General features: G+C 46.5%; 9 protein-coding genes across 9 annotated transcripts; 5 read left to right on the top strand and 4 right to left on the bottom strand.

The window, feature by feature from the left end:
• Positions 1–927: 927 nt before the first annotated feature.
• On the top strand, positions 928–2,573 carry RhiXN_05880 (uncharacterized protein; the record flags this gene model as incomplete). The annotated part of the gene is made up of 10 exons (XM_043325696.1): positions 928–1,197; positions 1,275–1,338; positions 1,391–1,476; positions 1,532–1,719; positions 1,789–1,801; positions 1,853–1,936; positions 1,986–2,058; positions 2,116–2,273; positions 2,328–2,393; positions 2,454–2,573. The coding sequence occupies 10 exons, from the start codon at positions 928–930 to the stop codon at positions 2,571–2,573; spliced, it is 1,122 nt and encodes a 373-aa protein (XP_043181128.1).
• A 2,194-nt stretch (positions 2,574–4,767) lies between these two features.
• Positions 4,768–6,170, bottom strand: RhiXN_05879 (Fungal specific transcription factor domain; the record flags this gene model as incomplete). Its single annotated transcript, XM_043325695.1, has 6 exons — positions 4,768–4,980; positions 5,029–5,160; positions 5,232–5,554; positions 5,601–5,715; positions 5,789–6,060; positions 6,122–6,170. The coding sequence occupies 6 exons, from the start codon at positions 6,168–6,170 to the stop codon at positions 4,768–4,770; spliced, it is 1,104 nt and encodes a 367-aa protein (XP_043181127.1).
• Positions 6,171–6,723: 553 nt separating this feature from the next.
• RhiXN_05878 (Fungal Zn(2)-Cys(6) binuclear cluster domain) lies at positions 6,724–8,623 on the top strand (the record flags this gene model as incomplete). Its single annotated transcript, XM_043325694.1, has 4 exons — positions 6,724–6,781; positions 7,729–7,866; positions 7,918–8,198; positions 8,246–8,623. The coding sequence occupies 4 exons, from the start codon at positions 6,724–6,726 to the stop codon at positions 8,621–8,623; spliced, it is 855 nt and encodes a 284-aa protein (XP_043181126.1).
• A 1,294-nt stretch (positions 8,624–9,917) lies between these two features.
• RhiXN_05877 (Fungal Zn(2)-Cys(6) binuclear cluster domain) lies at positions 9,918–11,289 on the top strand (the record flags this gene model as incomplete). Its single annotated transcript, XM_043325693.1, has 3 exons — positions 9,918–10,256; positions 10,516–10,803; positions 10,858–11,289. The coding sequence occupies 3 exons, from the start codon at positions 9,918–9,920 to the stop codon at positions 11,287–11,289; spliced, it is 1,059 nt and encodes a 352-aa protein (XP_043181125.1).
• A 2,075-nt stretch (positions 11,290–13,364) lies between these two features.
• Positions 13,365–14,245, top strand: RhiXN_05876 (Fungal specific transcription factor domain; the record flags this gene model as incomplete). Its single annotated transcript, XM_043325692.1, has 3 exons — positions 13,365–13,790; positions 13,848–13,979; positions 14,036–14,245. The coding sequence occupies 3 exons, from the start codon at positions 13,365–13,367 to the stop codon at positions 14,243–14,245; spliced, it is 768 nt and encodes a 255-aa protein (XP_043181124.1).
• A 289-nt stretch (positions 14,246–14,534) lies between these two features.
• RhiXN_05875 (Fungal Zn(2)-Cys(6) binuclear cluster domain) lies at positions 14,535–15,744 on the bottom strand (the record flags this gene model as incomplete). The annotated part of the gene is made up of 4 exons (XM_043325691.1): positions 14,535–14,726; positions 14,790–14,899; positions 14,974–15,481; positions 15,538–15,744. 4 exons carry the CDS (start codon positions 15,742–15,744, stop codon positions 14,535–14,537), a joined length of 1,017 nt encoding a protein of 338 aa, XP_043181123.1.
• A 1,393-nt stretch (positions 15,745–17,137) lies between these two features.
• Positions 17,138–19,195, top strand: RhiXN_05874 (Fungal specific transcription factor domain; the record flags this gene model as incomplete). Its single annotated transcript, XM_043325690.1, has 9 exons — positions 17,138–17,196; positions 17,247–17,478; positions 17,527–17,824; positions 17,894–18,168; positions 18,224–18,351; positions 18,395–18,458; positions 18,505–18,750; positions 18,799–18,930; positions 18,986–19,195. 9 exons carry the CDS (start codon positions 17,138–17,140, stop codon positions 19,193–19,195), a joined length of 1,644 nt encoding a protein of 547 aa, XP_043181122.1.
• A 546-nt stretch (positions 19,196–19,741) lies between these two features.
• Positions 19,742–21,480, bottom strand: RhiXN_05873 (Fungal specific transcription factor domain; the record flags this gene model as incomplete). The annotated part of the gene is made up of 6 exons (XM_043325689.1): positions 19,742–19,945; positions 19,999–20,130; positions 20,181–20,686; positions 20,860–21,009; positions 21,059–21,344; positions 21,394–21,480. 6 exons carry the CDS (start codon positions 21,478–21,480, stop codon positions 19,742–19,744), a joined length of 1,365 nt encoding a protein of 454 aa, XP_043181121.1.
• Positions 21,481–22,526: 1,046 nt separating this feature from the next.
• On the bottom strand, positions 22,527–23,765 carry RhiXN_05872 (Fungal Zn(2)-Cys(6) binuclear cluster domain; the record flags this gene model as incomplete). Its single annotated transcript, XM_043325688.1, has 4 exons — positions 22,527–22,943; positions 23,000–23,274; positions 23,343–23,643; positions 23,697–23,765. The coding sequence occupies 4 exons, from the start codon at positions 23,763–23,765 to the stop codon at positions 22,527–22,529; spliced, it is 1,062 nt and encodes a 353-aa protein (XP_043181120.1).
• Between the last annotated feature and the right edge of the window lie 155 nt (positions 23,766–23,920).

Raw genomic sequence — 23,920 nt, 5'->3', positions numbered from 1 at the left:
CTTGCAATCTCCATCGATATCAGTACCCCAGAAAAAGCTCCACATCTATGACTAAACTGCTAGCCACATCTGCTCAAAATCGGCCCATGGGATGGGTACGTTATCGCACTTAGTCCAAATTGTCGCGGATGGGAGCCGAAATACCCAAAATGCAACTATAATGATAACCCATCTCGGCTACGTCATACAGATTACGATCACCACCCTCTGGACGATCATCCTTCGAAACAAACACTGAATGCATACAGCGTTAGCTGTCTATTCATATGTAAGATTAGATGACAGGTTCGGTTGAGTGATGTGCAATACTGAATGCGCGTTGTACTTGTGTAGTACCATAGCATGACGGAGCCTATTTTCCAAACAAAAAAAACGGGAGTGAAAATATGGCATTTCAGTGACTTATTCACTAAGCCTGGGACCCAAACTCGCACAGGAGTTTGCCGAGTTTTATTTACAGAACCACCGATCTACTGCGTTACGAAAGTAGCAGCAAACACAATCTTGTGTTATAGGAATTTCCTAAAGGAGTAATCCATCTTATAAATGAAACTCGCTATTCGGCACCTTGATCTCGAGGCCCGCGGTTGGGGCGTTTTCAACGGCCATATCCACTTGGCCAAAATCTCCGCCGGTATCGCCGTGAGTTACCATTCATTCCAAGCGCAGATGGATCCGACAATCCTTCCAGAACTGCCAAAAACTATATGGTAACGATTTTACGATCTCACCTTGCGAGATCTACGGGCCAATAAACGTCCAGTGAGCCATTCTCACCAAACATGTGGCTTTCCCGGGACGAAGGAAATGGTATTCAATCTCCAAACAATGATACACAAATTGATTAACATAACTACCTCGCTCAAAGGCACCCCCACCGCACATCCTTGTCCACTTGATTCACTCGATACAAGGTAACTAAGCGCAATGGCTACCGTTGGAGACCCCGAATTGGCAGCATATGTGGAGATGCACAAATGCTGTGTAGAAGCCGAAGAAGCAGCTGTACTAGCTAAAGTCGATGAGATGCTCAGCACGACCCCACATTCACATACACACGACGCTAGTCCTGCTGAAGATGCCCAGAAAATCGCCGATGATGCTCTTGGACTCCTTTTCAACTTTGAGGAAATCGGCGCTGAACTTGCTTTGACCAACGATGGGCAGTTTAAGAAAGAATGGGATGACGCCTACCAGGTTAGCCATAACTTCCAGGCCCTTTCCTATAAATAGCGTTGAGGTTCCTTATCAAATACGGTACTTGGCTGGTTTAGGAATTTCGCAAAGGACTCGAAGAAGCTGTGAAACTTGCCGAAATGGGAAAGAAATACTTACTCGGTATGCCATATATTCGTTGCACACTTGGTTTTGCCAACTAATGCTCCTCAAGACTTCAACGAAAAGGTGGTAAGCCGTTTCAGTGAGGGTAACGTCGACTGGGAGAAAGACAAGGACCTGGTCGCAGACTTCGTCAAGGTCGGTTGATCCGTCATATTGATGAATTTTCGCTGAACCTAATTTTTTCACTAAGGAAAACGGGGGAGAAGAACTAGTCAGACAATCGAGGATGGTTGAAGACAAGTTCAAGGAGATCAAATACGCCATTGAATGGTTCGAGAGCATGTATGGTGAAAAAACCGAGGAGAAGGGGGTCGCATACAATGCGAAGGTGAAGCAGATTGATCAGGAAAGAAGGAATATCCAATCTCAAATTGAGAGGTATGGTTGTATCCTAAATTTATATCTAATGTGCTCACCATTATCTCGATTCAAAATTATTCGATACAGCAATCGATCCGCAGTAAGTACCTTCGCCGGTCCGGTCTGTAATACATAAATAACGCCTAGGTAGTCTGCGCAACTCCAAGGTGCTATGGGCCGTACCGCCGGTCCCGGGTGCCTTCTCGTACGGATAGTGAGGGCCGTTATAACGCTGGTTATTTTACTTTCTTTATCCTAGCGAAACAGTGTTGACTTGGTTCTAGCTTTTCGGAAGACGTAACCGTGTGTTCAGTGCGGCCAACAACCGAGTATCTCAGCTCCAGCGTGAGGAGCAAGGTGTGCATGAGGTACTGTGTTTACATTAGCATTTATTCTAATGGGAATTTTTTTCAGATCTCCTTGCGCAAAGGGCTGCCGTCGATCGACGGGCCAATGAGCTAGTGAAAGATGCAGCAGCGCTGACACAGACACGTCATGCCATGTCTGTTCTGGTCGACAACGTAGGTGATATGACCGGTCGACTCGGCACACTGGCGAGTTCTTGGTCCCAGGTAACGTAAAGTAAATAGCACTCGGTGACACGCGATAGTAATTTCATTATTCAGATCAATCAACAGTTTGAGTATATGGGAGAGATGCTCAAGGTTGCCACTGATTCGAAAAGCCAAGATGTCAGCTAAATTTAACTTGCGTTTGGTACCATGCTAAAGTCGAATTAACGATTACACTAGACATTCGCCAGGCGCATGAGCAATATTGGAAAATCGACTTCGTTCCTGACGGCAAACATGGACGCATGGACCAAGGGTATCGCCCCTGACGGCGTACTGGCAAAGCCGAAGAAAAAATGATATATCCAACAGCTACGGTGGCTCGGATGGAGTGGCATTCAATGATGCACGGCCTGAATTGGATTCAGCGATATCGATTGCCTCGATTAAGGTTGTCAGGTCAGCAGGCATTGATGGTCTCCAGTAAATATATTCTGATCAATCAACGAGACACTAATAACAGGCCATGAAACTCGTTATGTAGCGTTACTTATCGACTGAAAAATGGCACCCTTGAAACGAAACAACACGGTCAAGATAGAAGTAATAATTTTGATGAGATAAATTTGAAAGGTGTGTTAATGATTTATGACGTACACAAAAATTCAATTGGTTAAAATTTTCAACAATCAGAGACTGAATACATCAATATGGTTTCGGGAATACATATACCAACAGGCATACACCAATTGAGGATGCAAATTACCGACTCAGCAACTGGCACAAGGCGTTCAGTTGGTAAGCAAGATTGGGCCGCTGGGCTCTCCAAATCTACTAACGCTAAAATATGCAATAGGCCCGTATGGAACGGGGGCCGGGTTAGCCGGGGGTGCGAGCTTTACTTGGACTGGGCGTTTGCTATGCTTTGCTGGTGTGGCCAACAACAGCGTTCCGTCTCTCGGACTTCGCGGAATCAAATTTGTGCAAATGAAATCCTAAGAGTCGGTGTAGTATGGGCTTTACAGGAGGAGCCTCACTCTTAACGAAATGAATGAATAAAAGTGTACTATCAGCGTTGGAGAGAACCGTATGATATCGGTCGATTGGTTGAAAATTGTTATTCTTGTCAACCAGAACCGTTTAATTGACAGGGCCAGCAATGTTCAAACATGACAAGGCTACAGTTAGGACGTCATTGATAACTCAGCACAACACTATGACAAAGTTCTGCGGCGCAAGTTCAGAGTCTCGGTAGCTTGAATCATATACATTCCGTTACGGTTCGTTATCCATCCAAGGAGATCAGTTAACCAAGAGTCAGGTCAAATATCCTCTATATTGTACAACAAAGTCACGGTCGCGCGCCTTTTTCGACTCGTGTTCGTAGAATACAATTAGTCGAATTACTTTCACACCCAGTTGGGGAGGTGGGGAGGCTAGACACAGAATCGGATCGAATGGTGACAGTTCGCCCCCCCCCCCCACACGTCGGCGCTCACTATGCATATATTCCCATTTAATTAGACTTTCTCCCATATATTCGTACTTCACATGTATACAGTAGTATCAAAGCAGACTTACCACTCATATTAGGACCCATACATAGTGATCCGGTGATCTCGATATGAATGTACAGCTAGATCTCGGGCCAGGACTTCCAGTAGGTGATGACCGGTCCAACGTGTAGAGCGATTATAGTAATACGGCCACGGTAAGATGGGGGCCGTGTGCAACAAACGTGAGCGCAATACAGTGCGAGACGTTACAGTGCGGGTGGAGCCTGCAGAAGCTTTATCTGGATGGTCAGAGGTATGAATTTCTGAGTCTCCTGTTGCGTCGTATGGAAGAAAAATTTAAAAGTCATAGTCCATAAGCGCCGTAGCGAGTATGCAGAATTAGCCCATTATAAGTCCTGCGGATCTTGTAGGTTTCATGGGAAAGACGTACTTATGATTCGTGCATGAGCTTGTTAGGTCATAAATACGATATATGCGTAGGGGGTGTGCAATATTAGCATATTAAGTCTAGTTATATGCGCGGTCCCTAACCTGGCAATACTGGTCTTGTTGACTGGCTCGCTTTTCTGCTCTTATTTGTGTTTGATTTCTAACTATATAATCTTGCTTGATTTATTCTGCTTACTCGTGTATCACTCACAGTGACCATAAAGCACCCAGGAGAAATTCTCTTAGAGCTAACTTTACTTTTAACCATCACAATGGAGCGTAGTGTCGGGTATGTTAAACAATATAAGGCCAATACTCATCGCCGAATGTAAGTACGAACATTGTTTGCGGCGACAAGTTCGCCATTAGTATTTACATCCGACAATGAATATTGATCTTACAATGTGACCGCAAACATTAGCACTGAATCAAATGTATAGAGCGTGTGTATGTCGCTAGACAATTACAACCTACAGTAATATGATAGCTATATACACCCGCAATACAAGCGTACCAAAACTAAATCCCTACAACTACCCAATCGCTCGGCACATAATATTACAACAAACCCAAAAAAAAAACCCCAATACAGGGGGGAGGGACGCGATTCACAACACGATTGGGATCACCTCTCTAGAGTAAACATAATCACACCATCTGACCGGACGTCCGCCCGATCCGGCTCCGTGCCACAGGTGCTCTAATACGGGCACAAACTCTTCGACTTGAACCTTCCAGAACTTGGTCTCGGTCTTGTTGAGCATTTTGTTTCGAATCCATCGGTGTTTCTCGCGGGATGCGCATATGCCCACCTTGCTCGCCTGCGTTAGCTAAACACACTAACGATGTAGTTGACTATGCAGACTTACTATAAGATATTGAATAAAGAACGGAATACTCGCGTGTGGCGATTCATGCTTCTTCACAGTGCCAATGACTTGAAGAATCTGGGAGACGCACATCTGGACTCGCGGCTCGTCCGAGGAAGCACCACACACAGCCTGACATCCACACAAATTATTCCCCACCCCAATGTCAGTGATTTATCTTTAATCACAATCAGATCACTCACGAGGTAAAGATACGCCAAGAGCGTGAGCCTCCAGCTTTCCTGGACAGCAAGCCACGCAACGACCATCCACGACTCCCACGTCTCGTCGTGCTGGGTGGGGCGGCCCATCCAGGTCACGAGCTCGTGCTCGATATCTTTCCACCCTCGAGCGCGTGGGCAGCCGTCTCGAGAGGCGTTGATCTCGGCGAGGAGGACGAGAAACTCGGTCGGGGTGCCGTGGATCCATTCGTGTGGATGGGGTGTACTCGAGAGCGGGGTGCAAGATACGTCGTATTCGACTTGTTGTGGGACTCCAAAGGCTACTGCGCATGTGCAATCCATGGCTACGAACATGGAAAGTTCGTGGTATTTGGAAGTGGCTATGCTTACTAGTGGGATACAAGTCAAGTCCGCATTTTCTGGCCATAGTTCGGGTAAGAGTATGCGGTCTGCAAGAATATGGGCGCTGTGTTCCGGAGGACTTGAATTGCGATTGGGCTGGGGACTAATACGGTCCTTATAATTAGGACCTACAAGTTGGACGTCAATAAAGTCCTGTGGTAGAATAGGAGACGCACCGATAACCAATTAGCCAGTAGGATGCGCGTTTCCTTTGATGGGGAATCCTGAACGAGTTTGTCTTTGACTATAATTTCGAGATCCCTGATCCAGTCGATGTATAGTTGTGGCTGCAACGTGCCCTCGATCACACTCGCACATAGCTTGGTGTCTAGTAGGGCAAACCATCGAGTGATAGGCGAGGTCCGAAGGCGTGCGATTGTCATTTTGAACATGGCCTGTTTCTGGTCCTTGACGGGTTTAAAGTATGATAGGTCCAGCATTCGACCAACTGTTGAACGCAAAGCATGAATGCACTGTTGTGGTTGGGAAAAGCAAAGGCTTGGACCTACAATTAAGCAGAATGTAGTCCTCGAATTGTGGACTAGAGAGAATTGCCATGGTTGGATCGGATGGTAGGTGTGGGATTTGAGAATAGAGGGCAGATAGCTGTCGTGGGGATAGGGGGAATTTGATAGACCGTTAGAGTTGGAGCCGGACAGACTGGGATAACTCGCAGTGATCAGTGACTTGGTGTAGTGATCTGAGTAGAGACTGGTTGGCTGGGACTGAAAAGACGTCTCGGAGGAGGATGAGGGGAAGAGCTGGGTGAGGATTCGGTGGCCTATAATGGTCATGATGTATTGTCGAGACTGTAAAGGCAAGACAAGTACCTGTGTACTACTCTCCGGCGATGTAGTCTCCTCAATAGATGGCTTAGCTCGCAAGGGCTTGAATATGGCTGGGGTTCGTTTCGCTTTTCTTGGCTGCGAGTGTGATTGGCGGGCGTGGCCTTATTTGTCTCGGTGGGAGCGGTCGGGCAGTACTTTTGTGGTGACCATATCCTAAACATTCAAAGTCGCCTTGCTCACATCTCATACAAGTAGGTCGACGTTGGTCACACTTTTATGTCTACAGGCTCAAGGGGAACTCAGCTACACTACTATTCAGCATAATGATTTACCCCATCTACCTTCGTTTGCAAGTCAGGCAACTGGTGCCTGCTGGTCCTGGTACGCGTCTTTCCGTCATGCCAAATAGAACATATGACTACCCAGAAGATATATATGGCGAATATATAGTTCAACGGTGATCAGAGCTGTCGTTGTACTTCTAAATGGTGCCGGCCGGAGCTGGGTCACCGCAAACGCTGGATCATTTGCAATTCGGCCGGGCTCTTCGGGGATAGCCTTTGCGTTCAATCGGCAAGGGGTCTGGATCGAGTGCGACCACATATCTTGCTTGTTATCTGGCAATAATAGTGATTGTATTGTGAATCTAATGGAATAGGGCTGCTATAGGGCTCGAATACTCCATCAAGCAGCAGCGTCTTTATGACTCGATGCCAAGCCCAGGGTTCTATTCTTAACCAACGCTACGACTCCTCGGTACCAACCTATTGGTTATAACTAGCCCAGGTTCCATGTCCACTGCCATTATCCCATCCCAGATATGCGGAAATCCCGCCCAGGACCTACCGGAACAAGTTGCCTAACTTGTAAACAAAGGTTGGATAATCAATTGTACTCTGTGTCTCTCTGTATTGAAAGAGTGTTCGAGTGTTGTAGGCGCAAGAAATGTGACCGGCGTGAACCGATATGCGAGAGATGCGAGGCAAGTGACTTTGAGTGTCTGGGATATGATCATATTCGTCCAGTTGTGCCGTCTACTGCTCGATCACTACGTCCGCTGCTGCCCAAAAGACCAGCTAAAGCTGCGAGTCAGTCGCCCTCGGATGGCGCGAGTAGCACGGAACACTCGACTGGTTCATCATATGGGAATAATCACCAAGAGGTCCCAGACTGGGAGGCAATAGCTCACCCACTGCAGGACGCTGCTTTGAACCTTTCTCACGCTCCCCACCCGACCCCCGAAATACACGTTTGACCAGGTTGATACATCTGGTGGTACTTCTGCATTTACTCGAACAGTCGATCACAATTTCTATTGCTCCTCGCAGTTGGCACTCCAGGCCACAGAGGCTCGGCTTCGGTCTTTCGCCAGATAATCAAGCTTTACTCTCAATTACCTAAATCCCTCTCCGACCCCTTTAATTTCCTCGACGACCAATGGTTCATCCAACACATTGTGGCACAGAGTAAGTGGAGGCCAAGGATATTATATATCATATGAATTTCATAATCTGTAGCCGAAGGGACGATGGGCTACTGGTACTTTAGACCTTTGCAGAAGTGCGATTCCAGGCAGCAGATCCAACTCAAAGTCTCCGGACGCTTAAACAACACAAAATTCACCCGTTGGATCTATCTCGCGGTCATAGGCATTGTCAGGTCGTTCCTCACCGGCGATATGTCCCATATCCAACTCCACAATTCCTGGATGGACTACATCCAAGGTTCCCTGGCGGCCGAACTCACACTCGACCTAGCGCCGCGGGAAATGCAGGAGCGATGGTCTGAATGGCTCCATGTACGTTTTTCTGTTTTATTATGTGATCTTACGCTCACCTCACCAAGGTATCGCTCATAAAAACTGTATTCATCAACAACCTAAACGCATACCAAGCTCTTCGAAACATCGCCCCCATATTCCTCCAAGTGATATACTCAATGCCGACTCTCTGGCCAGCCCATTCCGACCTGGCACGAGTACCTCTACCGGGCATCCTCGATCTACCAACCCACCAATTCGCCTACTTTTCACTCATAGACTGCACCTACGCCATGGTCTCGGGCCTCCCACAACAGGTTGAATACGACACGACTATCCACTCGCCGCTCCCGTCTTCGTCTCGCTACCAGATCACGCACGGGTTTCCCAACGAGCTTCTGCTCATGCTCGCTGATATCAACGCGTGTCGCGATATGTCCCCGCATGCCCGCCGTCGTGGATGACGGTCGCGTGGTATGCGGTTCAAGAGAGCTGGCGTCTTGCCCTTTTGATTATCTTTACTTGGTGGTAGATGAGGCGCGGATACAGTCGCGGGCGAAGCAGATAATGCAAGTGGCTGGAACGGTGAAGAAACGAGGACGGTCCGATGCTAATATTTCATTTTGTAATCAGTACTTGATGGTAAGTAACCCCCCCCCTTCTCACAATGTATGCGTTTCAACCGAGCTCATACAAGTCCAAATAAATCAATAAAAAAAAAAAGGTCGGGATATGTGCGCGCAGCGAGACGGATCGCAAGATAATAAGACAAACTTGTATCCGCGAGCGAAGTCAGGCTGTGGATTGTACAGCCATCCGATTCTGCACTTGTTTTGGAACATTTGTGGAACGGCGCTGGCTGGTGGACGGCCTGTCGTATGGGACGATTATGTTCGGTCCCGGGAAGCTGTACTTCCGATTGTGACGTGATGCATGTGTTGGTGCTTTATGCTTTTGTTTTGCGGATACAGGTCGAGTTATTGTTAGGGGTGGTTTGCGCTGGACAGGTTCCAATATTATGACATTGATGCTGCTGGATTCTTTTATTAGTTGATTTTAACAAAGTGGAATTATTAATGTTTCATCATGTATACCATGATATGTTTATTCGCCTCTGTCAGTGTGCGCAATAGATTGATATTACGAATTTGGCTATTGGTATATTTGTAGGGCAAGTTAAGACGGTTATATCGATAGGACTTGAAGTATCAGATAGAAACCAACGAAGAGTTCGGTAAAACAACAACAGAAAACCCTCTGGAGCAGTTGAAGAGGAAGGTTTACTGTAAATCTTGACCTGGACTGTTAAAGATCACTCTGGGCGCTTATTACGTAATTACACATCCAACATTGCAACACCATTCTCATTCAGCATCGTTTGTCACACTCTTGCTACTCTTGGTTTATTATCGAATTTAATATCAGCACATACTGATTAGCATAATCCAATGTTTTCCAAACACCGTCCTGGTCCTTTGGGGAAAAGCTTTGACTTGCAAACAAAGGTCGAATCTCATTCCCACTGAAGTGGCATTACCACTAAGGCTCTATTAAAGGCACAAGAAATGCGATCAACAACAACCGGTATGTGAGAGGTGTGAAGCTGGCGGCTTCGAATGTCTGGGATACGGTCACAATAAAAGAGCCGCTGTGCGCACCACCGAAGTAGGCCCAGGGAGCTCACCTATATCTGGTGCCTTGAGGGCGGGGATTCTCTGAAGTGGCATTACCACTAAGGCTCTATTAAAGGCACAAGAAATGCGATCAACAACACCGGTATGTGAGAGGTGTGAAGCTGGCGGCTTCGAATGTCTGGGATACGGTCACAATAAAAGAGCCGCTGTGCGCACCACCGAAGTAGGCCCAGGGAGCTCACCTATATCTGGTGTCCTTGAGGGCGGGGATTCTTCTTCGAGGTTATCGGGATCTAATGTCGACAAGCGAGCATCGGGAAGTTCTTTACCCCTTGAAGCGGGTCTTGTTGCTTCCTTCCGCTCGTTGATAGGAGAGAATGTTGGTGCGCTGCAGGATGTGGCCGTTTCATCAACCGAGTCGACTGCTTCCTCCAACTTCGACTCGGAACAACCTCCGAAAACCGTATGTAAATCCGTTTCCAGAACCTCGCAACCATACCAAGTCGAGGATTACCTTCGGCTTTTCGCGGCACGACCTACTCACGAGGCTCCGGTCGGCCCTACGACATTACTTCGCAAAATAACCGTCCTGCAAGCACAGTTACCTTATTTATCCTTGGATCCTTTAAAGACGTTTTGAATTGTACATGGTGTGTTGATTATCTTTTGGAGCAATGTGAGCCAGGACTTGAATGACGATGGAAACCCGGTAAACTAATCAGCCAAAAACAATAGCGGATAAACACATGGATCGTTGGTACCTCAAGCCTCTTAATTACACGAAGAAACGCGCTCATAAGGATGTGGTCTTACGCCTGCAGAACTCTGTCTTCAGTCGTTGGATCATTCTAGTAGCTATGTGCGTCTCGGAGTCTTTTCGTACGGGCGACATGTCGCAGGATACCTCGAGCAACTTTTGGATCGGGTGCATTGAAAATTCCTTGGGGAATGAGCTGGCTCAGGAGCTTGGCCCACGAAGAACACAAGATCGGCGTATTGATTGGATACATGTGCGTGATTTTGTTTTCTGTTGGCTATAGTACCTTATTATCCTCATTGCCCAGGTTTCGATCCTGAAGGCGATGATCACCCCCAGCTCGAATGTTCATCGGCTACTCCGAGACAACATTGCCACGTTTTTGCAGCTGATGTTCTCTTATCCAACTCTCTGGCCAGACGACTCTGAATTTACCAACATTCCGTTATCAAACTTGTTATGCTCGGAGGCTCACGAGGCTGCATACTTTGCCCTTGTTGACTGCGTTTACGCAATGGCCTCTGGACTTCCTCAACAACTTAACTATGACACCACTATGCATCAACGACCAAGTGCCGCCTCTCTGTACCAATGGATACACGGCTGCCCGACCGAGTTTCAGCTGATTCTCGCTGATATTAATGCCTGTCGCGATCGGTTCCCCATGGCGCGGGACAAGAAAGAAATCGAAAATTGGTTACTCACTTGGCAGCCGCATCCGAGCGATTATATTTGCTGAGTCGTGGATGACGGTCACTTGGTATGCTGTGCAAGAGAGCTGGAGGCTTTCACTTTTGGTCTACTTGTATTTGGTAGGTTATATGTTCTGTGGTCCCAGATGTATTCTGACGCATAGCGAGTTAGGCTGTATGCGGTGTTTCCTCCAATGATCAACGAATACAACTATACATAAGACAAATAACTCAGGTGGTCGGAGCAGTAAAGAAACGAGGATCTTCTGGAAAACATATATGCTTCTTTATTCAGTACCTGATGGTAAGCCCGATGGCAACTTGTTAAACTGAAATCCTGAAATCTTGGCGAAGGTCGGGATTTGCGCGCGCAACGAGACACATCGCAAGATAGCGCGGGATAAGCTGTTAGCTCCCAGCGAGAGCAAGCTCTGGCTTATACGCACAGCAGATTTTGTCCCCGTCTTGGATCATTTGTGGCATGGGACTGCAGCCAATGGAAACCCCATCAAGTGGAGTGACTATATGCGTTCGCGAGAAGCGGTGCTCCCGATTATGATTTAGTGCATTACTGACTGTCATTCCGAGACGGCTATGTTTTTCAACATCTGTCGCCGATATATGCTTATTGGTATTCAATAAAGTCTGTTGGGAATAGATTGGCATAATTGGGGGTTCGATTTATTAAGCTTCTGTGTATGATGAACTCGTCCAACCTGTAGACCATGAGATAATTTATCAGCAACGGCTCTAGAACTTCCGTAGCATTCAGCTTTGATTAATACCTAATCATGATTTCACGAGCACCGTTACAAAGTGAATTCGTCTGGAGTGTGTCTTGCGCCGGGCGCTTGGATGCTCTCATTACCACGCCGCCCGATCACCTAGCAATCTTCGTTTAAAATACTCCCTTTCTCCTTTCTAGCAGTGACTATTGCTACAAGTATATATTTAAACTTGAATGTTACAAAAATATCGCCCTGGGCCTGTAGGGACAAGCTGCTTGACCTGCAAACAAAGGTTCGATTCTCACTCCTGGTGAGTGATGCAAAGTTGACCATGTATGACAGACACAAGAAGTGTGATCAGCGTCAACCCATTTGCAAGAAATGCGAAGTAGGCAAGGTTGAGTGTTTAGGATACAGGCACAACCAAAGAGGAATCGCACGTACTGCCCAACCAGCGGTTTCGCAGCCCTTCAGGACATCGGAGAACGCAGGATTTCCTTGTCCTGTGTACTTGCCCTCAAATCCTGAACTAGAAAAAGAGTTTTCTGTAATTTCGTCACTACTCGCGGACCTGTCCCAGGTATGATATCACTCACCAAAGGGGTGGAAATCTAACGTATTGTAGATACAGGACGGTAACCCGTAGTTCTCTCTCTGAGCCTTCCTCTTCTCCAGACCTCAATGGGAGAGCTTCTATTTCCGAACGATTGAATATTGGTCGTACGTCCACCACCGTAAGCTCGCAAACACGCCGAGTCGAGGATTATCTCCGACTTTTTGCCCCTCATTCAACTCACCAAGTTACGGATGGCCCAATGGTATTAATTAGTAAAATAGCTAAATTTCAGCTCAGTTGCCATATTCGCCCTTGGACCCCTTGACGACATTTTAATAGTCGATGGTTTATTGACTATATCTTGGAGCAATGTAAGCTTGAAATTATCTACATCAAATCACATGTTGACCTCTGTCTCCAATGATAGCGGATAGAGCTAACGATCACTGGTACTTTAAACCAGTGAACTACCAAAGAAAGCGTTTTCGGAAAGATATCATTCAACGTCTGGAAAGCTCCAAACTAACTTGCTGGACTATCCTAGTTGGTATGGGTATCCTTGAATCGTTCAGAACAGGAGATACATCACAGAATCAATTACACAATTACTGGATCGGACACATTGAAGGTTCACTAAGACATGTGTCGGGCTCAGATGATAACCAATCTGAAATTCAGTATAGGAATACTGACTGGATTCATGTATGTTGTTGTCTCATTCATCCCGTCAATACCACCCATCACCACAAACATATAGATATCGCTTTTGAAGACAATCACCACCCATAGTTCAGACATATACCTAATACTTCGGGGTGTTACACCTGTATTTCTAGAGATGGTGTTCTCCGATCCAACCCTCTGGATAAGCACCTCTAGTATCGCATCTGTTCCGTTGTCGCCTATATTGGCCTCAAACACCCATGAACTTGCGCACTTTGCACTTCTTGATTGCACTTCTGCAATGGCCTTTGGCCTTCCTCAACATGTCGAGTATGATACCACAATCCACTCTCTATCCACTTGCAACTCTTCACATCAGTGGTCACATATCTGTCCTATGGAATTTCAGCTAGTCCTTGCTGACATCAATGCTTGTCGTGACAAGTCACCTAACGCTCGCAGTTGGAGAGACATTGAACGGCATCTTTTGACATGGCAGTCCCGACCAGGTCAATACGTATTCACAAATTCATGGATGACGGTTGCATGGTATGCTGTAGAAGAGAGCTGGCGACTTGCGCTGTTGGCTTATCTATATATGGTAAATTACAATAACAAAACTCTACTACGTTACTCTATCTGATACACTTCGTGCCAGTCTGTATGCCAGGTCAGCTCGGATGATACAAGAGTGCAATCTTGCATCAAACAACTACTTCAAGTAGTCGGAACAATCAAAAAACGGGGTTCATCAGACGCAAACCTTTTGTTCTTTGTTCAATACCTGATGGTGAGCAAAAGCTGAAATTCGTCAGACTATTCAGGTGCACTAAATGATTGGGGTAGGTTGGAATTTGTGCATCGAGGGAGGCGCAACGGAAGATTGTACGCGACACACTATCGGTTCCTAGGGGAACCAAGTTCTGGCTTATACGAGCATCGGATTTTGTCCCAGTCCTAGATCATTTGTGGCACGGGGCAGCAGCTGGGGGCCGCCCAGTCAAATGGGCCGACTATGTGCATTCGCGTGAAGTAGCCCTTCCTATTTTAATATGATCACATTTCTGAGAAGGCCATCGCCCTTACGGGCCATGTTCCTTTCTGGAGTTCTGACCAAGCTCCCATCCAGATCCCATTCAACAAAGTAAACCACCTCTCCTCGGATCATAACTATCAGCCATAATTTACCCATTATCCGTCCATTCTAATGGAAGCATATGCATGTTTCCACAGGCATCCTGATGAATAGTCCTGCCCAAGAGTGCTTTTTGTGAAATGCTCTTGATAAGACAACTAGCGGATTCCAGCATTTCAAACACACAGAAACTCAATCACACAAATTCAATCACATCGGAACAGGGATCAGAGTCTCCCGCGAATGAAGATAATCACTCCAGGTGATAGCGTGGCCACCCAATCCAGCACCGTGCCACAAATGATCTAGTACTGGGACGAAATCGAGGCCTCCTGTTGTCGGATCTGAAAGCTTGCTTCGTGTAATCCTACGATGATTTTCCCTACGCGCACATATACCAACCTAGAACATATTGAGCTCTTGAGTATCGATATCGCAATAGGCAATGCAAGTCTAACAACTTACTATCAAGTACTGGACGAAAAACGAAACTGCCAAATCTGACGGTTCTCGTTTCTTCACGGTACCAACAACCTGTAGTATCTGCGTTGAACACTGTTGTATCTGCACATCATCTGAAGGCAGCCCGCATACAGCCTTGCATTTCACTCGTCAATTGTATTTCGTACCCCTCTTAACTAGGACTCACCAAGTAGAGATATGCCAGGAGTGTAAGTCGCCAACTCCTGGATTGCTAGCCATGCGACTGACATCCATGACTCCCAGTACTCATCGTTTCGTATCATCCGCGATTCCCAGTGAACCAGGATATGCTCGATTTCTCTCCAGTCACGGGCTCTAGGGCTCTTGTCTCGGCAAGCATTAATGTCTGCAAGTAGGAGGTGGAACTCTGTTGGGATACCGGTTGCCCATTCATGAGGAAGAAAGTCATCTGGTAGGACTCTAGCTGTCGTATCATATTCAATCTGTTGCGGAAGTCCGAACGACAATGCGCACATGCAGTCGACCAATGTATAAGTAGAAAGTGAATAATCCTCAGATTTGATAACCTCCAACAATGGGATTAGAGTAGGATCGGAGCCACCTGACCAGATGCCAGGAAGAGAATAAACGCCTTGCAGAAATGTCGGTGTAGCATTCCGAAGAGCTACATATGCGTTTGGACCACGGCCGAATATGGAGCTTATAATCGATATCTAATTATTCGAGTTTCATCACCAACATTCGGGAAGAACTCGTGAAAAAGGCATACCTCCAGCCAGTCTGCACGCAGATACTTGGTTTCCTGGGGAGTGAGGTTTTGGCCGAATCTGCGGTATATGGAGGCCGCGGTTCGTTCAATCCAATGGACATGTATATCGGTTTGTGATCGATCGCCCTCAATAATATCCTCATATATCTTTATCGATATGAGTATGATCCAACGACTGGAGGGAGAAGCCCGAAGGCGCGAGACCATTGCGCCGCGTAATTGTGCCAAGTGATCTTTCATTGGCTTGAAGTATGCGTGACCGATTGTTCGTTCGACTGTCAAACTAGGATAAAATAGAGCTCGGTGGCATCTTAAGAAAGATGAACTTACAAAGGGATAATGCATAGTGCTCAAATTGCGGGCACCCAAGTAGGCCGCTATAGGATCAGATGGGGATGAGGGTAACAGTTGCGACACAATGAGAAACGGGTTTATCGAGGCAGATGGTTCGGTAATGCATTGATAGGAATACGAGCTGGAACGCTGTGGGTAACTATGAATTACCTGCTGACTTATGTCATAACCTTCTCGTCGGTCCTCCGCTCCTGTATCCAACAAAATCAATCCAGACAGTTGGGGTGTTTCGATTGAGGATGAACCAAATTCGCTCGTCTCCTATGCTACATTATTGGTTTAAGGAGGCTCTGAACTGAGTGAAGCACGTACACCGAGGCACAGTTGCAGGTTTAGCGAAAAATGATCGGAGAGAGACTCCTCGCCACTGGATTTAGAAATCAAAGAGACCTCTTTAGGCTGCGTTAGAATTCTCCTATCCGCCTCCTGCCCCTTTGGTAAGATTGGCCTCGGTTTGGTCGCTTTCGGAAGTGCCGAACGCGCCACACCACGTTGGTTATGGCCATAACCGAGACATTCGGTTCCCCTTTTCTCACATCTCGAACATATTGGTTGGCGCATGTCACATTTCATATGCCTGTTCAATTCGTACAACAATTCAGTGTTACCATTTATGACATCGACAGGAACAAAACAACTACCCTCGTCTGCAAGTAAGACAGCTAGTTTTTCTGAGACATTTAATACGAGTATGGAAATAGTATAACTTGAAATAATAGGGAAAGATAGACTATCTGGACTATACAACTAAACCGGTCGTGGTTGTCCCAGTAACCTTGGTTTAGGCGCCCAGTGCTCTCAAAGACAGTCAAAATCAACTCAATGTTAATCCATCTTACTTTGTGAGGCGAAGCAACCACCCCAATCCGAGGAAGAAAGCTGAAAACTTTTTCTATTCCACAGAACCGACCGGCATCAGAGCTGATAGACAAATAATCATGTTCTTACTTATTTCGTCAAGTTGCATAATGTCACAATGTTTTTTTTATAAATCATGCCATGATATACTTTACCATAATATCAAATAACTCCGATCCATATCATAAACGGAGTCGGATTGGAGATTCAGCGTTTGCCGGGAAGGCAGCCACAACGCGTACGCCATTCGCAATGCCGAATAACATAGACTATGGGCGCCTAATCTTCGTTGCATCTTGTGCCACGACCAACGTAGCTTGTCTGGTATTCCTGCCGTCGAACCGGATATTCTGCATCCATTTCCCTTGTTGTCTCTATTGCGTCACAAATGGCATATAGATCCCGGCCCGGGCCCATAGGGTCAAGCTGCTTAACCTGCAAGCGAAGGTTAGATAGTTTACCCCACTGATGCTTGTGAGACTGATAATTTATCATAGACACAAGAAGTGTGACCTACGCCAACCCGTTTGCAAAAGATGTGAAGTAGGCCGGTTTAAATGTGAGGGATATGAACACAACAAGAGGGGAGCGGCGCGCAATGCCCGATTGGATAGCTCACGTCCATCCGAGGGATTCCAGGGCGAAGACTTTTCTCAGCCCACATCCTCAAAGGGTCGGTCGAATAGAGAAACCTCTGAGAACTCCTTGTTTGCTGGAGAGCGGTCCGAGGTATGGCTCCACCTTCTAGTATAGAGGAAGAGATTTGACACATACCAGGGCACGACGAGCTCTTCATCTCCTGAATCTTTTGCTTCCCCAGAAATGAATAATGAAAGAGAATATAAAGGACCACCAGGAAATACTAATAGTTCTGCCCTCGTGAACAAGCGAGGAAACCATATTGAGGATTACCTTCGCCTGTTGATCTCACGCTCGACTTCCGACCCATCCATCAATCCGTTATCGATAATTCGCAAAATAATCAACCTTCAGGGCCAGCTACCCTACTCTCCCATAGATTCAACAAGCCCATTCTTGAGTTATCCGTGGTTTGTGGATTATGTTTTGGAACGATGTGAGCTCGGGCTTATTTTTTGTATTAGGAAACCGACCGGGTTCGACTGACATGTAATTCAACCTATAGCTGACAGATATATGGATGAGTGGTATTTCAGACCTATCAACTTTCCAAGAAAACGTACTCGGACAGACATGGTTCTGCGCTTGCAAACTTCACCCATTACTCGCTGGGTCTCCCTCATTAGTATGAGCATCATGGAAGCTTCCGTCGCTGGTGATGCGTCACAACACTCGGTTCATAGTACTTGGCTTGGGCGCGTTGAAGGCTGCTTGAGGCGTGAATTGTCATGCGACCTTACCCCACGCAAGACACAAGAGCGGCGCAATGAATGGATCTATGTACGTCTATGAATCTCTTCGCCCCACTGAGTCATTTGCTTATTGAAATATATAGGTTGCAATGATGAAGAGTATGATTGCCCATACCTCAAATACCTATCAAGTGCTACGAAACATGACACCCATATTCCTGCAATCAGTGTTCTCTGAGCCGAAATTTTGGTCAAAGGACTGCGACCCCGCGTATGTCCCCCTGTCGAACATACTAAACTCTGATGCCTACGAGTTTTCATATTTCGCCATCTTGGATTGCACTTATGCAATGGCTACTGGACTCCCTCAGCAATCGAGTATGACACTACAGCCTATCCACGACCAATCGTCCCGTCTACACAGCCAAATGCTTCTTCTTCTCACCAGTGGTCGCTCACCTCTCCATCCGATTTTCAACTGGTTCTCGCCGATATCAATGCTTGCCGGGATATGTCACATGCCGCGCATGATTGGAAAGATATAGAACGTCGACTATTGACATGGCAATCCCAGCCAGCAGAGTATGAGTTTACCAAACCATGGATGAAGATGGCCTGGTACGCAGTACAAGAGAGCTGGCGACTTGCACTATTGATCTATCTGTACATGGTAGGTCATATAGTGTATTTGCAGGGTTGCTTGTCTGACACATCCTAGGCTGTATGCGGCACCCCTTCCCATGACCCGCGCATACAATCATATGTCCACCAGTTACTTCAAGTTGTTGGGACAATCAAGAAACAGGATTCTTCCAACGCAAGGTTGTCCCTATTTGTTCAGTACCTGATGGTGAGTGGTAGCAATAAACCTGGAGCATTTCAAAGAGCTAAGGTTTTTAATTTAGATTGGAATATGTGCACGCAGTGAAGATCATCGCAAGATAGTGCGGGAAAAGCTGTCGACATGCAATAATAATAAGATTTGGATTCTACGGGCACCTGACTTTATACCAGTTTTAGAGCACCTGTGGTACGGGGGAACAGCGGATGACCGCCCCATTTACTGGATTGATTATGTGCTTTCACGGGAAACGATGCTTCCCATTGAATTATAAGATGTCAGTTTTAAATTGCCTTTTATTCATGTGCTCGATGATGAACTTCCGTCTATGAGTGGAGATAAAACTATTAACACGAACCTTCTTCAATGCAATTTGCACTATGGTGATGACCTCGGGGCCTGGGTGACTCTAGCTTAATTATGACCAACCGTGTGTGTTCCCTAGAATAAAGCTATGTGGACAATACTGTCGCTTTTTGAGGTGCAAAATCATCGTCATGGTATCACGAGAAAGTGCATTTGTGTATGCGGGGGAGATGAAGAATGAGGTGAGATCCAAGGTCCGGCGAGGTATACACACACAGCCTCATGTACCCTAATGAACATGCAGTAACGCTCAATAAAAATAAGAATTCTCAAATACCTTGCCATGGCAAATACGGTGGCCCAGGCACGATTTTGCAGAACGAGATTTGCTAAGAATGTTCACCTTACAATAATGTATTGTCACACTAATAATGTACATGGGCAATGTTAGAATAAATATATCGGAATTTGTGCGCAAAGTTAGCTATATGACCGTGAATCAGACAAGTCTATATTATAAAGGAAGTACCATTTCCTTCGAGCGGATATAATCGCTCCATTTGACGGGACGCCCGCCAAATGCTGCCCCATTCCACAAGTCGTCAAGGATAGGGACGTAACTGAATATCTGCATCATCCAGAGCTTGGTCTCGCTGATTGATACTAGTTTTTTTCTTATTTTCTCACGATCCGATTCGTTTCGTGCACATATTCCGACCTATTCTCTGTTTCTCAGCATATCTGCGGTCCACGTAATTACGAAATGCTTACCATTAGGTATTGATTGGAAAACGAGATATCCGCATCGGATGTCCCTCGTTTCTTCACCGTCCCAGCCACTTGCAGTATCTGCTTTGCTCGCGACTGTATCCGCGCCTCATCTGACGAAGCACCGCACACGGCCTATCGCCCACTAAGTTCATGCACCTGAAAGTACTAGGATACAAACTCACTAAGTAAAGATAAATGAGAAGGGCAAGACGCCAGCTCTCTTGGACTGCATACCACGCGACAGTCATCCAGGACTCTGCAAATGCATATTCACCATGGCGGGACTGCCAAGTCAACAGTTGGTGCTCTATGTGCTCCCAACGGCGGGCATGGGGGGACTTGTCGCGACACGAGTTGATGTCGGCAAGCACAAGTAGAAGTTCCGGGGGAACACCGTGCGCCAGATTGTCGGAAGATGAGAATGAAAGACTTGAATAAATCCTCGTGTCATACTCGACTTGTTGAGGAAGTCCGGAGACCATGGCATAAATACAGTCGACTAATGCAAAATATGTAAGCTCTTGGGATGCAGAAGTTAGTAGACCCGACAACGGAATACGCGTGAGGTCGGGTTCAGCCGGCCAAAGTGCCGGGTTGGAGTATACCACCTTGAGGAATATAGGAGCAATCTTTCGAAGAGTTTGGTATGTGTTCAAATTGGTGAGAATAAGCCCCCCATGACTGAGACCTGGTGATAAATCAGTACGCAGGTGTGAATCAAAATAGAAAAACGGACACGGATCCAATCAGTCCACAGGTTGCGCAGTTCGCGCGGGGCTAGCTCGAGTGTCATTTCAGCTCCCAAGGACCCTTCAATATGCTCTATCATCGATTTGTGGAGCGGAATACGTGACATATCACCCGTAAGGAATGATTCGAGAGTTCCCATGACCGCGAGAAAGATCCAACGACTGAACCTTGTACTGTTTAAACGATCATAAACATATAACTGAAGTTCTTGCTTGTTGTCACTTGGCAGCTTGAAATACCAATAGTTCATCACCCTTTGCGCTATACATAAACAGAGTCAGATAATATCCCCAACCCATATTTTGCTCACTTTGAACTACGATTTGTTCAATGAACCATTGATCTTCTGGGGTTAGAGAACCAGGCATAGGTTTGGGTATTTGGGTGCAGAGGCTAGCTATTCTTTGAAAGGAGTCCATGGCCTGGATCGCTGAGGAACTATGTTGAAGTGGATCAACATCAGTGCCCTGGGTAGGCGAGAAAGTAGGGTCAAATATACTGAGTTGGTCAGGGCTGTATATTTCGGGAGTCTGGCAGCAAGCAGAATCCGGAGAAGAGGAGGTTTCGCGAGATCGGGTTGATATTGATTCCGTGTCCTAAAACGAGTCAGTTTTCTTTCTCGATTCAAGTGACCATGTGACCTACGGTGTTTTCATTAGGGCGAAGAGGTGCTCTGAGTTCTTTTGCTACCAACGATGACTGGGATGCACTTCTAATTGGTCGAGCCCACATCGGTAGAGTTACGCGTGCGACGATTGGGATAATGTGATCATATCCCAAGCATTGAAACCCTCCTTTTTCGCATCTCTGGCACATAGGTTGACGCTGATCGCATTTCTTATGTCTGTTAGTCCGAGAAATCATCAAGCTTTCGAAAATATGCCCAGGTAAACATATATTACTCTACCTGCGTTTGCAAGTGAGACAACTTGTTCCTATGGGACCTGGGCGGATCTCTGCATGGCTATGATCTAATAACGACAATAAGTATGCAGATTAGGAAACAAATGTGGCTGAGACGGTTAAGAGTGTACTTGGTGGTGAGTTCCGTATTTCGCATCATTTACATAAGACAGCCGCGGATCATTTGACACAAGCGGCTGTGCGTAATTAATTTCACATGAGTCACAACTCCTGCCATTTATTTCGTCACTATACTGATACATGCTGGGTATAATTACTACTAAAAAGCATGTTTAATAGTACATATAAATACAAATTACTATGATTCGAATACCGGTTACCAAGTCACATTAAACAGGAAGTACCATACTTCGTGAATGCATATAGTCACTCCACTTGATCGGGCGACCCCCAGCTGCTGCCCCGTGCCACAAATGATCCAGCACGTAGACAAAATTAGGTGCTCGAATGACCCAGAGTTTGGTCTCTTTGGATGAAGCCAATTTGTCCCTTACTAGCTTGCGACGTGATTCGGTATGTGCACATATTCCAACCTGTTCTCGACCTTGTTAACGAGGTTCTCAGCGTATCTGATGTACCCACCATAAGGTACTGGATGAAAAACGAGGCAGTGGTATCAGTTGGCCCCTGTTTCCTTACAGTCCCGACCACTTGAAGTATTTGCTTAATGAGTGGCCTTATTCGCGGACTATCCGATGAGGCCTCACATACGGCCTAACCCATGAACAGATCAGAATTGAACAAACAAGATTTGATACGAGCTTACAAGGTAAAGATAGACCAAGAGCGCAAGCCGCCAGCTCTCTTGAACGGCATACCATGCGACCGTCATCCACGATTCCGTAAAGGTATGTTCAGGATGACGCGATTGCCATGACAATAACTGATACTCGATATCCCTCCAGCTCCGTGCGTTGGGCGATTTGTCGCGACACGAGTTGATCGGCAAGTATGAGTTGGAGCTCGGTAGGGGAGCTATGCAACCATTGATGTGGAGCTAGGGGATTCGATTGTTGATAGATATTCGTATCGTATTCAATTAACTGAGGAAGTCCTGAAGCCATAGCATAGCTGCAATCGATCATCGCAAAGTATGAGAGTTCGTTGGCATCCGAGCCAAGTATGTTACACAATGGGACACGTGTAAGGTCCGAGCCACTTGGCCAGAGTGCCGGGTTAGAGTAAGCCACCTGCAAGAATACGGGTGCGAGATTTCGAAGAACTTCATACGTATTAAAACCAGGAATCAAGGTGGTCTTCATGAGCGAGACCTAGTTATTTTTCATGAGTTCGCGCTATTAAAGGAACAATAAACACAAACACATACTTGTATCCAGTCACTCCATCGGTTACGGGTTTCACGCGGGCCCAAGTCAACTGTCAGTTCAGCCTTCAGAGCGCCTGCTATGCGCTCCATCAAGGAGGCTTGACGATGCATTTGTGGCGTGTCGCCTGCGAGAAACGACTCAATCGCACCAGTGCCCGCGAGCATTATCCAACGGGAAAATTTTGTATTATTGAGGCGCCGATGAACGTTATCTCGCAGCTGCTGTTTCTGGTACTCTGTAGGCTTGAAATACCAATAGTTTGTCAACCTTTCCACTAATATCAATCATACGTAATCAGTCAACTGGTGTCTCCGTAAAAAGTTAGACTATGGTCGCACTTACTGCGCGCAATAAGGTAGTCAGCAAACGGTTGGTTGTCGAAAGAGGCTTCCAATGAGCCTGAGAGGGGACTAAGTAGCCGAGCGTATAATTTGACAGCTTCTTTGGGAATCGGCACTGACACATGCCCAATGCTGATGGCTGAGTCTGAGAGGGAAATCCGAGGAGAGCTATCGGGAGAACAGAGAGGGGAATCAACGTGATGAAATAAGCCAGCTCCGCTGGACGCGTTTATCTCATCGCCTTTCCAGACACTGCTGAGAGGGCTAGATGATCCAGAGACTGAGGGGGGCGAAATGGTGCCCTGCGATAGGTCAGATGTAAGCACTGCTCGTGGATATCCAAGCCCATACATACTTCGGAGTGGTCCTCCTGAGAAGAGGAGCTATTGGTAGCCTCTTTAACCTGTCGGAGCTCTGATAACATAAAGGGGTCTCCATTCCTAATTGGCTTGGGAAGGAGCGACCGTGGTTTGGTGGCACGTACACGCCCTCGAGTCAAAGCAATATGGCTATATCCCAAACACTCGAACTCTCCAACTTCACATCTCTTGCATGTTGGTTGGCGCTGGTCGCATTTCT

This window comes from Rhizoctonia solani, chromosome 6 (assembly GCF_016906535.1).
Source record: "Rhizoctonia solani chromosome 6, complete sequence".
Classification (NCBI taxonomy): domain Eukaryota; kingdom Fungi; phylum Basidiomycota; class Agaricomycetes; order Cantharellales; family Ceratobasidiaceae; genus Rhizoctonia; species Rhizoctonia solani.
Note: the sequence above shows the minus strand (reverse complement) of the source record. Positions and strands in the feature narration are given on the sequence as shown.